This window comes from Urocampus carinirostris, chromosome 1 (genome assembly GCF_059441175.1).
Source record: "Urocampus carinirostris isolate Australia breed hairy pipefish chromosome 1, RoL_Ucar_1.0, whole genome shotgun sequence".
Taxonomy (NCBI): Eukaryota; Metazoa; Chordata; class Actinopteri; order Syngnathiformes; family Syngnathidae; genus Urocampus; species Urocampus carinirostris.
Genome location: NC_142349.1, coordinates 21,721,590 through 21,735,335, shown reverse-complemented (window position 1 = coordinate 21,735,335; position 13,746 = coordinate 21,721,590). Strand labels below are relative to the sequence as shown.

The following is a 13,746-nucleotide window of genomic DNA, read 5'->3' as shown; positions in this document are numbered from 1 at the left end:
CATCATTTGCTTGAATAATATAATATTAGACTCAGAGTTGCACATAGATTTCGAGGGATTTTTTCGTCATGTGTTATGATTGTTTGGGGTGTACTATGCCTCTCACCAGAAGTCTGCTGTTACAAATTCACGCTTCATCTTATCCATGATTGAGCAAAGTAGAGGATGTTCCAAAAGTCTCGGGCACATTTTGACTTTGAATATCTCGGTAACTATCAAGAATAAAAGACACGTCTGGTAAACTTAGAAAGCATGTAATCTCAATTTGTACATGGAATTGTGAAACATGTTCAATGTGAGCACCATTAGTCGCACGAAAAACATCAAGTTTAATGTTAAATTCTAGCCAAACCCTTTCTGGCATTGCGTTATCAATGATTGCAGCAGCTTCTGCTATTCCTGACTTCATGTGCAGTCGTCTTCTCAAGACACACCAAACAGTTGTTGTGGGACAATTCCCCAATGGCTCTTCTGATCCATTTACAGGGGCTCCGCCGGAAAGCAGTTGGGACTTGTTCAATCACGTCTTCTGAAGTTGAGAGGTGTCTATTTCATTTAGTTGGGCATACGCACCCCACTTTTATAAATCTACCATGAGATCTTGCTATGGACTTCCTCTCTGGTGGCTCTTATCTGAATTTTCTGCAAAATGCATGTTGAATGAAAGTCAACGATTTTTTTTTTTTTTTTGCAAATGTAGTCATACAAAACACATTTTCTGGTTTAGTAAATGCTGTTAAAGATATTGAAAAATCAATAACTTTACAAAATACTTAAAGTAATTAGCTTTAAATGGCATTTTTGTCTTAATAACATTCATAGTTAAGGAAATATGGGGATGTCAAATGTACCCAAGACATTTTGAACACCCCTGTTCTATACAAAATTCATTAATAGATACATCCAGGATGTATTGGTTTTATGTGGATGTGCCAAAAATATGAAATAGTAATACTCAATTGCACTTTGTCTCACAGAGGTCAAAGATGCAAACTATTTTCCGTTGTGGTCTGCGGCGCCACTTGCAGGTGGTTTCTAAGTCGCACACACTTGCCAACCTCGACGTCACCGCCAGATGTCGTTATTATGCAGCCACACAGGGTGACGCAAAAACAAAGAACTACTCTAAATTGTTTTTTTTTAAGCTTTTGCAGTTTTAACTCCAGAAGGCACAATAGAATAATTTCACTTGCAACAACAACGTGCTTAAACCGGTCAGGTGAGTCGTCTGGAGTATGCCAGTTTTACGAAAGCGGAAGTACATCAAAATAAATACAAGTTTTGCAAAGATACATTTACATCCATTAGATCTACTTGAACATTATCAACACGTATTTAGGGGCCGTTCTTCCAAGCTTAGATAATTTACAATCACCACTGTAAGAATGTGGGTTTTTCTGTTTCCACCCAAAAAAAACCCAAAAGGAAATAGGTTTACAGTACTCGTAGAATAGTATTTTATTTCCAAACAATACCGGAAAAGACCGTATTACTCACAGTCAACTTGACACCAGCTTGCCTCCGGGCCACTAGGAGGAACAAGGGATCCCGGCCAGGTTCCCAGCGTGGACTCGGAGGAGGAGGAGGAATCGCTCTTTCTAGTTCTTCTTCCTTCTAGCAATTCTCTGTGTGAAAAAAATACCACAAATATCGGACGGAACAGGAGTAAAAGCGTGAGAGTATCCCCGCTCGTCTTGGACGAGTTACATGGGGACACGCCATGACGTCCACCTCGAGCGAAAGGCGGGCGTTTGCTCACAAAATCAACCGGTGAGAAGTTATTGTCTCCCTGTGGTGCCGTCTAAAGCGTGTTTCGAAGGTGTAGCTTAACCTGTTTAGCTCATTACCGTAACGAGTCAGTTTAGTGGGGCATTATGGAGTCATTCTTAGATAAAACGATTGAATAAGTAGTTCATGTTTGATTTGTGATGTCTCGTGCGAGTGTCATCAAATTACTACTAAAGCCTAACCGCTAGTGTGACGTCATTTGCTATGTGTTGCAGCTATTGCTGCACTTTCTACTGGTCTGCAGAGAAGCATGACACCTAGCAATCTAGTTGTCAACAAACACCATTGTCGTGTGGGTTGAGCTATTTAAAACTCCAGCTTCCTGTTTGTCAACCTTTGATGGAGGGGTTTACCCGAAAATCCCATTATCTTTATTCTTGATTGAAGGGTTTGTCTCAGAGCCCTGGCTTAACCTTGCAGTCCTTTCACAGAACTAAACAGGAAGCGTCACTATTGATCTGACATCTCATTCCTGTGGACTGAAGTGTTTATCAACTTGACATACGCATTGATCCATTTTGTCTAGCATATGCATAGCAGCACGCAAATACTTTCCAGTCAGTGTATTGGTTCTGAGAATGCAGTCTTCCATCAGCCGTACTATTGTGTTATGCCGGATGCAGGAAAGGGTGGGAAATTATGTGTTGGCTATTGCTCGTTTGGTTGCTAGCTTTTCCCATTTCCTGTTTTAAAATGGAGGGGCTCAGATCAAGCTGCATAACCATTTTCCATGTCTGTAAAGCCTGATATTGTATTTTTAAAATGTATCTCAAATTCTTAAGGGAGTTCTGGTTTTAAATTATTGTTTTGACAACTTGATAAGACAACTGACTCTGCTAATATACCTTGTTGGGTATTCCACCTGTCTCAAAGTTTGTGGCTTGTTTGGGTTTCAGCCTATATCCCCAAAACATGCATTTGAGTCCCCAGAGAATTACCCATAATCCACATCTTTCTAATGATGAGGCCTTGCCATTGCAGCCTTTTCCATAAAGGAGTGACATTTTGTTACTTTTCTATAAGCAGCTGCTTGCCATTTCCTTGAAAGGATTGCGGTGTTTCTATACACCAGAAATGTCGGTGCGCTGTCACAATATCACAATATCACATTTAATCAAAAGTACATGCAACAGTTCACCCAAGTTTTCATAAATATTTGTTGGGTGATGCAGCAACTCTAATCTACCCATTATACTTACCCAAAGTATCTAACAAAAGAATAGTTCTCCCATTACCATATGCAAGAAAACGACACACACATTCTTTCCTAGTCTCAAGGTCAGCTGATCAGTTCTTCCTGGTTGTACCAACGTTTAGCTAAAAAGCTCAAATGGGACACAGCTTATTTTAGAGTTCAGAAAGTCTGGAATACTTTATTCCAAACTTAGATAGATAGATAGATAGATACTTTGTTCATCCCCGAAGGGAAATTCACATTTCCAGCAGCATCCCTGAGCTGAGAACAATCGAGAACAATCGAAAATAACACGAGAGCTGCTGGAGTGGCTGCCATTACTGGACAAACACACAATTGGAATGAACTGGTGGTGCACATTAACCAATAACTATTTTGCTGTGTTATTATTTATTTTCTTTGTTTTTATTGTATTTAAAATATGTATGATTTCATTTTGTCTTGTTTCTTTCTTCATATCATACCATCAGTTTCTAATTATTTTAGGTTACATTGCTTATTTTTCTCCTTTTTTTTAGGACCGTAGCTGCAGAGGTTCGAAAGCAAGTGTCCCGAGAATATGGCTCTCCTCTAATGTCCAAAAAACGAGGAACAGTGCACCATCCAGTGAGTCACCCCATATTTATCTTTGTTTTTCTCTGGCTAGAAAGCTGCAATTACCAAGTCAGCTGGTGGAGCTTATGAATTTACTTCAAAGAGGCAGGCTTAAATTGTATAAATAGTTTTTTTTTTCTTCATGCAGAGGCCCTGTTATTTGGTAAGCTTGGTTCATGGATGGATGCGCGTCAGAATAACACTTAATAATTAAAAATTCAGTTTTTACAGTAATGTCGTAAATTCATTAAATAAAGGTCAAACAAATAAAAACAAAAATAACGTTTTCTTTTGTAGGTGAACACTCATTCAATGGCAGAAAAAGCCAGTGCCAGACCATTTTTGCCATTTTAACGCATTTTTGAAGGCCCACAGAAAATTTGGTATAGTAGCATTATATGCATAGAACATTTCAAAAGGAAGCTTGAACCTTATATTTCATTAGAAAAAAAAGTATGTTACTAGCTTTCACCATTGTTTGGTAAACAACAGTTGACAATTGCCATGTTTCTTGGAGCTAAAACCTCTAAACTTAGGAAAAAAAAACCTGCTTTTTGTGAAAAGGGTTTTTTTCAATCAGTAAAAGGGACCCTTACGATTCAGTGACAGATCATCGGTCACAGTCATTTATCATTTGCTTGAATAATATAATATTAGACTCAGAGTTGCACATAGATTTCGAGGGATTTTTTCGTGGGTGCATTTGTGATACCTTCAATTGCTTTAAAAAAAAGGGCAATTTGCTTGCAAACTAACATTACCGTAAATTCCGGACTATAAGCCGCTACTTTTTTCCCAAATGTTCAGCCCTGCGGCTTATTCAGTGAAGCGGCTTATTTAAGTAATTTTTCTAACGAACACCAGCGGCACTCGAGTGCAAAAGGTAAAATTTAGATCGGTGGACTTGTATGCCGAGGTAAACTGCATCCTCCTGGATTATGAACAGGGGATAGAAGTTTGTTTCAAATGTGAGGAAGACGCCCTTGAAGACGTCTGACGAGACAGGCGAGAACAGCTTACCGCGAATTTCATAATTGCGGCAGAGCTTTTTTTTAACAGCTACGCATTGAGCCCTGCGAGCGTGTTAGGAGTAGCGTGGTGGTACCTTTCACAGGCACGGTTTGGGATGAAAGTAATATTATTATTATTAAAGCTTTGAAAACTATCTCGGTGTACCGTCTTTCTTTGTAAATATGTGTAACCATGTATAATATGTATTTGCAACTGTATATTTTTGCCATGTATTTATTTGTATTTATTTTGGACACTTGTTCTGATAAGTCTTGCACTGACCAATTAAAAAGAAGGTGCGTAACAGACGCGGGGGATTATGGGAAGTAGAGACCAGTAAAGGTGAGTGTTTGTGGACACCACAGACAAAGGTGCATATATATTTTTCCCACCCTTACCTTTGGAAATATACATTTTTTTTTCCTTGGATTACTTTCAACGGGTACCTGGACTTTGCAGGTCTGCATCAAATGATAACCACCGGTATCATTTTCTGCCGAATGTGGGATTCTAGATGCGTCGGCGTGTGCCGGTCAGGTCAGAACCTTGATTCCCCCCCTTTGATTCAGCCCCTAAGCTGAAAATAAGCGTTTTAAACTGGTGATTCTGAGGTATAATATGGTATGTCTGAAAATAAGTAAGCAACGGGGAAACAACGAATCTGTACAGATTCTCCCCATTAAATTTATTCAGTTAAAAAGGACTTCTGTTCTCAATGTGGATGCATGCGGCTAATATACCGGTACGGCTTGTGTATGTAATAAATCCGTTTTCCTCCTGAAATGTGGGGGGTGCAGCTTTTAATCAGGTGCGCCTTATAGTCCGGAATTTACAGTATTTTGCAAGGACACTGAACTTAAACATGAACAATGCTTGAACTATGCAAGAACTTTTCAGCGCCCAATGTTTCCGGTGATAATTTCGGTCACTGTGCCAATCTTGATCCTGCGGATGTGCATGCAACGTCACGTCCCTCTCTGCCCCCACAATAATAATGGGACATCTTTTTAGAAAGAAAAAAACCTCAAAGTGTTAACTGTTGGTACTTATCCCTCTTTCGCTACGCATGCGTATATACATATATATATATATATATATATATATATATAAAACTTGCCATACGGGGTTGCCTACACACTTCATTTACTGGGCACAGGAAGCAAAACTAAGAAGTGGGGGGCTTCCTCTATGTGTGGACAAGGATCTAATCAAAGCCACTCGTGCCATCAAATGGTGATTTTTCTTACTGAACTGATTCACAGAGGCTTGATACTTAATGATGAGCTGCCTCAAACCCGTTCTATTTTTTATTTAAGTAAAACAAAAAACAGATTTTTACGTTTTGGCACACAAAGCTAATGTTTCTGAAAACGTACTTATACTTATGACGCTGAATGCATTCATTTGTGGAAAAGACGGTCTGCAAGAGAATAAGATGAACCAGACAAATCTAAAAACCTTTTTTTCTTGTGAGTATTAGACATTTATTAACCTCCTGTTAATTCCCGCCTATAGTTGCCCCTAACAGAAGTAGTGGAGCCAGTGGATTTTGAAGAATATGTCAGCAGCCATGCCCCTGGGGTGGATGCTGGCCCCCTCAGACAACTCATGGAGTTTCCGGAGGATGATATAGAGCTCCACCACATGGAAAAGGATTGTAGCACGCTGGAGCCTCCGCTGCCTGAAGAGGAAGAGTGAGATGACTTTCTTTTGATATATTTTGCTTCATTTTTGGAGTTCAGGGGGCTATTTTTGCTCAAGTGAGAGACAAATGTGACACATTGAAACAAAGCATTACTGTCTCTGACAGTCAAAGAACTATGAATATTGAAAGCACACTCTAATTAATTATGCATGTGTTTTTTTTCTACCACAGTTCTCTTGATCCCAGAGTGAGAGATGCCTTGGCTGTCTACACGGACGACTGGCTTGTCATTCAGAGAAAGTAAGAGCCAGATGCATGGGAACCAGTTGAATCCTATGTTTTAATAGACTGCAGTGATTTTGATTTCATCCCCATTCAGTCGTCACTAGGGTAATCTTTGCTTCTGCTCATTTTAGATATCAGCGCTATAGCACCATGCAAAGCCCGCACAGCTCTGAGCGACAGCGGGAGAGGCAGAGAGGCCTGCTCAAACAGAACTTTGAACTGGATGAATCTGCTGCTGCCGATCGTCACGACGACCAGGTAGCTAATGACCACGCTTGAGTACACACAGAATACGTAGCACGTCAGTCACAAGTACCATCGAATGATATTGAAAACCCTGGAGCCAATGCAAAGCAAGACTATGCTCTAATGAAGCATTCTAATATAAAAGGTTATTTAAAGTGGATTTACAGTGTTATGCACATGATTTTGATTCCCGACTGCCACATTAGAGGTGCATTTGGATGACTACAACATGAAGAAGACCTATCTCTTTATCATTTAATAAACTTGATAAGGTGTGCGATATCTTTTATAATGGTACATTTATGATAATAAGAGCTACAACGATTAGTTGACATTGTCAACAAAAATCGATAATATAAGTAGTCAATAATTAATTTAATTGTCGACTATTGGCGTCAGACACGTTTTTCCAACAGAGAGAGGCTTCTTCATTATTACAATATCTGCTGAGAGTCGCTCATGCTCAATAGCCGGTAGCGCCTCTGTCTCGAGCGATAACATAATCGTACAGAAAAAGCAGGATCAACAACAAGTCTGGTCACCAAAACTTCTTGGATACGGCAAACTAAAATACTACTTGCAATGTCTGCAAAGCCGACTGTGAAGAAACATGGCGGTAGATCGGTGAGGCTTAAAGAGCACGTCGGACAATTAAACAAAATGGAGTCTGAGTGGCCTGGATAAGATTCAAGTAACATTTTAACCATTATGGTTTTGATGACAGTATTGTACATTTTATACGCGTATGTTTCGCTTTAAAAAAGAGCTTGATCACTATGCCAGACTTTGTTTAACAACCTTATTTGAAATTGAATGCATTCAAATCAAATGTATGCCGTCCGCAGAATAAACGTTGGTTGTTAAAACATTAAACACGAAACGGTCAGTGGTCAAAAGTGATTAATTTTAAACTGTTGCGAAACCGCAAGTTTCTTTGTTGCATACTTTGAAGTTGACCAAAGTTCACAAAATGCACATAATATATACGTATGCACTGTTCCACTGCTTCTAATGGTTTACAGGGATAACATTTTTTACTTGATGTTAATTTATTATTTACTTATAGATTTATGTCCTTACTGACCGAACACTATGCCTGATTGGTTTTGCATTTTTATTTATTTTTGTAAGAATCCGCTGTTTAATAAAACGTTTTTTTTATTGCACCCATTTTTCTTGTGTTAGTTTTTATTCTTCACAAAATCAACTTCATGCTAAATATAAGATAAAATTTACAATTATCTGATTATTTGACCAATCGTTTCAATAGTTGTTAGTTGCGTCCCGAATGCTAATATGGCGGAATATGAGTGATGGATTGTTATTTCTAGAACAAATATTTTTTTAGGCTTTTTGAGGTTTCTCCAATGATTTTTAATACTCTTGTAATTCATGTTATACTAATAACACATAGAGTTCCCAGAAATTACACCAAGCTGGAAGAATAAAAGAGAGGAAAATGGTGCCCAATTGCATTGCTCACCTGATCTTTTCACAGCAAGATCTTGCAACTAGTTATAGAGAAAACATGAAGTCGTCTCTCAGCCTCCCCTTATTTTAACAGGATGACACCAAGCGGCGGTCTACTTGCATGGACGAAACGCCACGGGGAAGCTGGGCATCCAGTATCTTTGACCTGAAGAACTCAGCCCCTGATGTGCTTCTTCCATCTGTGCTTGAGCGCACGGGGGCAGAGGACATGGACAGCCACAACACCGAGGCTCGCCTGCTGGGGCGCCATAGTGACTTGTTGGGTCTCTACCCGCCCCCTGATGAGGTTTGTTTGAATGCTGACTTTTGAGTCAAAAGAGCTGGGAAGCATGTTCTCAAAAGTAACAAAACTGTCTTAATTTTACCAAGAATATTGACGTATGCCTTGTTTGTACTGGTGCTTGAAATCCTTGAAAATGCTTGAATTTAAATTCTGTGTTTTCAAGAATTGAAAAGTTCTTGATTTTTGTGTGCAGTACTTGTAAGCACTTGAAATTGTTGCTTAAAATGATGGAGACACTGCTCTCCCGTGGCTCGGCTTTGCCATTGTATTTCTTCTTGATTAACGGCAGCTGGTATTAGTTTGATTGGCATTGTCTTAAGAAGCGTCATTGCCTCCTACAAGTTACACCCAAGGGCACAGGTGCTTGCTACACTTTAACACGGTACTATGAAATGAGTATTAGTGCAAGAATTAAGTATCAATTCTAGGTATTTATTATGCAAAAAAATTAAGCTAGTGCTTTGCTGCGGTAAATTCAAATGGGAAGAACTTCCTGCAATTGAAAATGCAAGCTTCATATTACTGTCATTTTACCCAAAACCTATATGAGGAGAAATGCTTCTCGAAAATATTTACATAAATATTGTTCAGATCCTCAAATATATTTGCGGTTTAACCAAGATCTAAGAATCACATGTCTTATTTAATGCACACGGAAGATTGAAAATTGTAGATATATTTTTGGTTTTGCAAAATACATGATTCAACCCCCAATAAGCAGCCTTACATGGCTGCGCAGATCACGGCCGCTATTGGGAAATGTGAAGCACAATGTAAAGCGCTTTGGGAAGTCATTGACTTGAAAAGCGCTATATAAATGCAGATCATTCATTTCAAATCGGATTTCTTTTTTCAATGGTACTGTAGAAATTGACATATTGGCTTGAAAGTGCTTACATTTGGCCATGAAAAGGGCGTATGAACTTCGTGTTTGTAACTAGCTTGACAAAGATTATTTCTCAGTCTTTAGATGTTGATTTTTGGTGTTGAAAGATCATAATAATAATAATCAACTTAAATGCACTTGAAAATTATTTTTATTTTTTACTAAGAGCTTTACGTATTTTCAAACCCATAAGGCGCATGTCACCAAGAACAAAACTGAGTTTGTTTGTGGTTTAATCGAGTATTTATCACTAAGAAAAACACCAGAATACTACAAAGTTGTTAAAACTGGCATTTTTACATGAAGCCCTCGAACTCCTTATCCTCCGTCTTGCACAAGACCAGCTGCGCCAAGGCTTCATTTTCCGAGTCACTTTCCGTGCCGTGTGGCACTTCGGGAATTATGCTGGCTTTTGAAAACGGTCGAACGACAGTCCGAGTAGAAACCTGTGTTTTAATAAAAGTTGTGTCACATTTTTTTTAAATCTTAAATATTAATCGTGATCCAATTTAGCAATTTTCTTGGGAACAGACAGTGCTACGAAAATTCAGAGGAAAAAAAACAGAAAATAAGTAAAGTAAAAAGAAAAGTAATAATAATGACATGTTTAACTCTACCCAAGCATATATCATTTTCATATTGGGAATGTTTATCATATTCAAAAGTTTTGTTCACAAAATTTTGCAAATCAGGTTTGTTTACATATATATGATAGCGGCGGCGCCCACAATTCAAATGTTTAGTGGCGATGCCCACGTTTTAAATTTTCACAGGGGAATCCCACACTGTCCTCTATCACGTCTGCCAAAAAAGGCGCGCTGTGTGATAGGGTGTGTCCCACATTTTGAATGAAATGTGAGACTTTTGTGTGCGCCTTATGGGCGTGAAAATACGGTAACAAAATAAGTACAAAAAAAACAAAACCCCATTTTTTTCTTTGTCATCAATTTGATTTAAACGTAAGCTACTGAATTTTCCAGACTATACGGCGCAACCAAAAACCTCAAATTGGCCGGAAATTTTAAAGTGTGCCTTATATGCCTGTCTACCTTATACGACGGATAACATGCAAATCAAATGCATATAGGTGTGCATTACTACACAAGGTTAGTCAGTCTTCAGTGACCCAAATGACAGTTCATAGTAGGGAACAGGATTCAACCATGTTGTAGAGGTGAGGGTCCTGAGACTTCAGCAATAGGCCTCCAATGGTACGGATACCATATAAAAAGGCTATAAGGCTTATTTTTTATTACACTATTTTACTCACGGTGCCAGAAACACTGGTTTGTATAGTGTATTCTGATAGGCTGAACAGTCTCTCAACTTCTTCACCTGTTCGTCAATAGCATTGTGAAATACATTGTGTCTTTCAACCAAATACTATACAAGCTCTTTTATGTACGTATACATATTAATGATGCTGTTACGTTGGTTGTAATGCCTTGTTTAAGGTATCTTGCTGCTTCTTTCTACATAATGTCCACAGTGATTGTTGCAGACATGATTCTCTCTAGTGAACACATATTTCAAAAGTATTATAAAATCACACAAAGAAATGTAATTGTTTTAAAACAAAATCTAAAAGTTTATGTTCTAAAAACTGTTTACCTGTTCTAAGTAATTTAAATTGTGTTTGCACTTTGCATGTACTTTTGCTACTTTTTCCCTTTTTTTATCATTTCTTTTCTTTTCTTTGTTATTGTATGTGTTTGTCTTGCTGTCGGCCACCCCTCTCGAGGGATATGACCAGGGTAGATGGACAGATGAATAGAATTTGCATGTGGCTTTCACATTGTAGTTTTAAACAGTCTCCACCCAGCATTTGCTATTCTTCATTGTTTTTCCATAGAACCAATCACTTTCTTGCCTGACTTGCTGGTTAGGCACGTGTCTGTAAACATGTACTGTATGTGTGTTTATGCTTTTTTTTTTCCTTTATTTTCAGGATGAAGCTGTGGAGCGATGCTCTGTACCCGATGTGCCCAAAGAACATTGCGGGCAAAGAATCATGGTCAAATGTCTCTCTCTCAAGTGTGTGGTATTTGCAGTGCAACAACTTTACCGTCTTCATTTATTAAACAAATCTAACAGTCCTATTTTTCTTTTCAGATTTGAGATTGAAATTGAACCAATATTTGGTTCGCTCGCACTGTATGATGTCAAGGAAAAGAAAAAGGTCATAATTGTATTTTTTAGTAAATTTGCATTGATTTAAGGTCATGTTTGACTTAAATGAATTTAGCCATGTCATTAAAGTCCTAGTTGAACTTGTGGTTTAAGCCCCAACTCTATTCCATCTCATTGTGTCCATTTACCTCCAATGCTTCCCACGTATATTGCCCTTTTTTTCTGACAGATTTCAGAGAATTTCTACTTTGACCTGAACTCGGATCAGATGAAAAGCCTGCTGAAGCCCCACACGCCTCACATCGCTATTTCCACTCTGGCCCGCTCTGCCATTTTTTCCATCACGTATCCATCTGCTGATATATTTTTGGTCATTAAGGTACAGGGGAAAATACCCTTAATTATACATTAAATGTGAATTGATGCTGACAGTTTTCTCATTGGCTCACGGATGTTCATCTGCTCTTTTATGAGTCAATTGCAGTGCCCCCTTCAATGACTTCTATGAGTGCTAAGTATGAATGCTTCTACTCTTGCAGCTTGAAAAGGTTCTTCAGCAAGGAGACATTGGAGAGTGCTGTGAACCCTACATGGTCATGAAAGAATCTGACTCTTCAAAGGTAATATCTGCTGTACAGGGGTCATAAGCTGCAGCCGCCATGCACGTGGGATACATTTACAATCAAATTGCTCAATACCGTCTCTCTGAATGCAATATTTACCAACTGACTGACCTTTGCTAATACTGTCAACTTTTATTGGATCACTTTCAAAGTGCTTGTTAAGCAATGACTACTTTTTTGTGTATGCAGCATAAGGAAAAACTGGAGAAATTGCGTCTGCAGTCAGAGCAGTATTGCCATCGCCTGGGCGGTTTTCGCATGCCTTTCGCATGGACTGCCATTCACCTTCTCAACATTGTCAGTAGTGTTGGAAGTCTGGACCGCTTGGACGCTGACTCAGACTCTGGTACATTAGACAGACATTACGTGATGGTCACAAATATCCAACGTGCGCTTTCTTGCATCATTTTGCTTCTCTCCCGACTGCCAGAGCGCAAAGGTCACGGCACGTGGAATGAGAAGAAAAAGAAGGGATTTGAGCGGATGAGTGTCGGTGATGATGTGTGTAACTTTGCCAGTTTTCGGCCAGCGACGTTGACTGTCACCAACTTCTTCAAACAGGTTAAATAATGTATTGTGTTATTCAACACACAAAGTGGAGACACAGTTTTGTACAGTTTTAAAGAATCGTAGCATTTTGAATATCCTCGTGTAAAAAGAAAGTAAACTTCATACTCAATTTCATTTAATTCTGAAATGATTACTAACTTCATGCAATAAGCTGATTTGTTCCAGAGCATACATGAGTACATAACAATATATGGCACAAGTGACTTCTGTTTTTTGTTTTTTACCTATGGCCAAGAAGTATTAAACATACAAGAAGTTTTTTTTACAGTACTACTAGATGCAATGTTTTCTTTCTATAAATTTCAATATGAGTTAAAATTTCTAGCACATTCAACATAAACATGAATACATTACATATTTACAGTATACAATCAGGCTGCCATGCAAAATAGCTAGTGCTCGTTGCTTACATTGAAAATTAAATACTTCAAAGCATTCTTTTTTCAATTTTTGATGGACAGAAATGGGTGGCACGGCAGATGAATGGTTGGCCACCGGCGGCACAGTTCATGTTCATGGGTTCAAATCCAGCTACTTTTCCAATGCTACTTCTATGTCTCACTTCAGAAGACTTTGCAATCAAAAGAAAAGAAAACAAACAAGTATACATTTTGTTTTGAGAATCCTTTTGTGACACTCCTTCATATCTGTTAACACAGATTTAATCAAAAATGACTTCTGCACAAGTGGATAAGGATTGGCAGCTGCAGACATAATCCGAAAACAAAGTTTAGTTTCTTCCTTAAATTTTAACATGCAGCTTTTAATCAGGTGCGCTCTGTAGTACAGAATGTATTGTATTTGATCAGTTGGTTTATAACACCATCATTAACATTGTTTGTTGCCATTGTGCCACCCTGTGTCTAAAATGTGATTATTAATGAAGGAAGGTGACAGACTGAGTGATGAAGATTTATACAAGTTTCTGGCAGACATGCGCAGGCCGTCTTCCGTCTTGCGGCGACTAAGGCCTGTCACAGGTGACCTTTCATAGGAGCT

General features: G+C 38.6%; 1 protein-coding gene and 1 long non-coding RNA gene across 5 annotated transcripts in view; one reads left to right on the top strand and one right to left on the bottom strand.

Moving 5' to 3' along the window:
• Window positions 1–305: 305 nt before the first annotated feature.
• On the bottom strand, window positions 306–1,910 carry LOC148373891 (uncharacterized). The gene is made up of 2 exons (XR_015849900.1): window positions 1,498–1,910; window positions 306–642 (listed from the first exon to the last, which is right to left on the bottom strand). It is a non-coding gene; the product is annotated as an uncharacterized LOC148373891 (long non-coding RNA).
• Window positions 1,168–13,746, top strand: part of dock6 (dedicator of cytokinesis 6) — a 39,373-nt gene continuing 26,794 nt past the window's right edge. For 3 of the 4 annotated variants that reach the window (XM_088330028.1, XM_088330020.1, XM_088330014.1), the window contains exons 1-13: window positions 1,534–1,770; window positions 3,502–3,589; window positions 6,104–6,282; window positions 6,465–6,533; window positions 6,650–6,776; window positions 8,329–8,541; window positions 11,373–11,458; window positions 11,537–11,603; window positions 11,784–11,933; window positions 12,094–12,174; window positions 12,367–12,523; window positions 12,608–12,738; window positions 13,634–13,727. In XM_088330028.1, the coding sequence (XP_088186154.1) occupies window positions 1,721–1,770; window positions 3,502–3,589; window positions 6,104–6,282; window positions 6,465–6,533; window positions 6,650–6,776; window positions 8,329–8,541; window positions 11,373–11,458; window positions 11,537–11,603; window positions 11,784–11,933; window positions 12,094–12,174; window positions 12,367–12,523; window positions 12,608–12,738; window positions 13,634–13,727 (1,492 nt within the window). In that variant the 5' untranslated portion in view covers window positions 1,534–1,720. Of the gene's footprint in view, window positions 1,220–1,533; window positions 1,771–3,501; window positions 3,590–6,103; window positions 6,283–6,464; window positions 6,534–6,649; window positions 6,777–8,328; window positions 8,542–11,372; window positions 11,459–11,536; window positions 11,604–11,783; window positions 11,934–12,093; window positions 12,175–12,366; window positions 12,524–12,607; window positions 12,739–13,633; window positions 13,728–13,746 lie in introns of those variants that run through there. The other variant, XM_088330034.1, reaches the window with a different exon arrangement.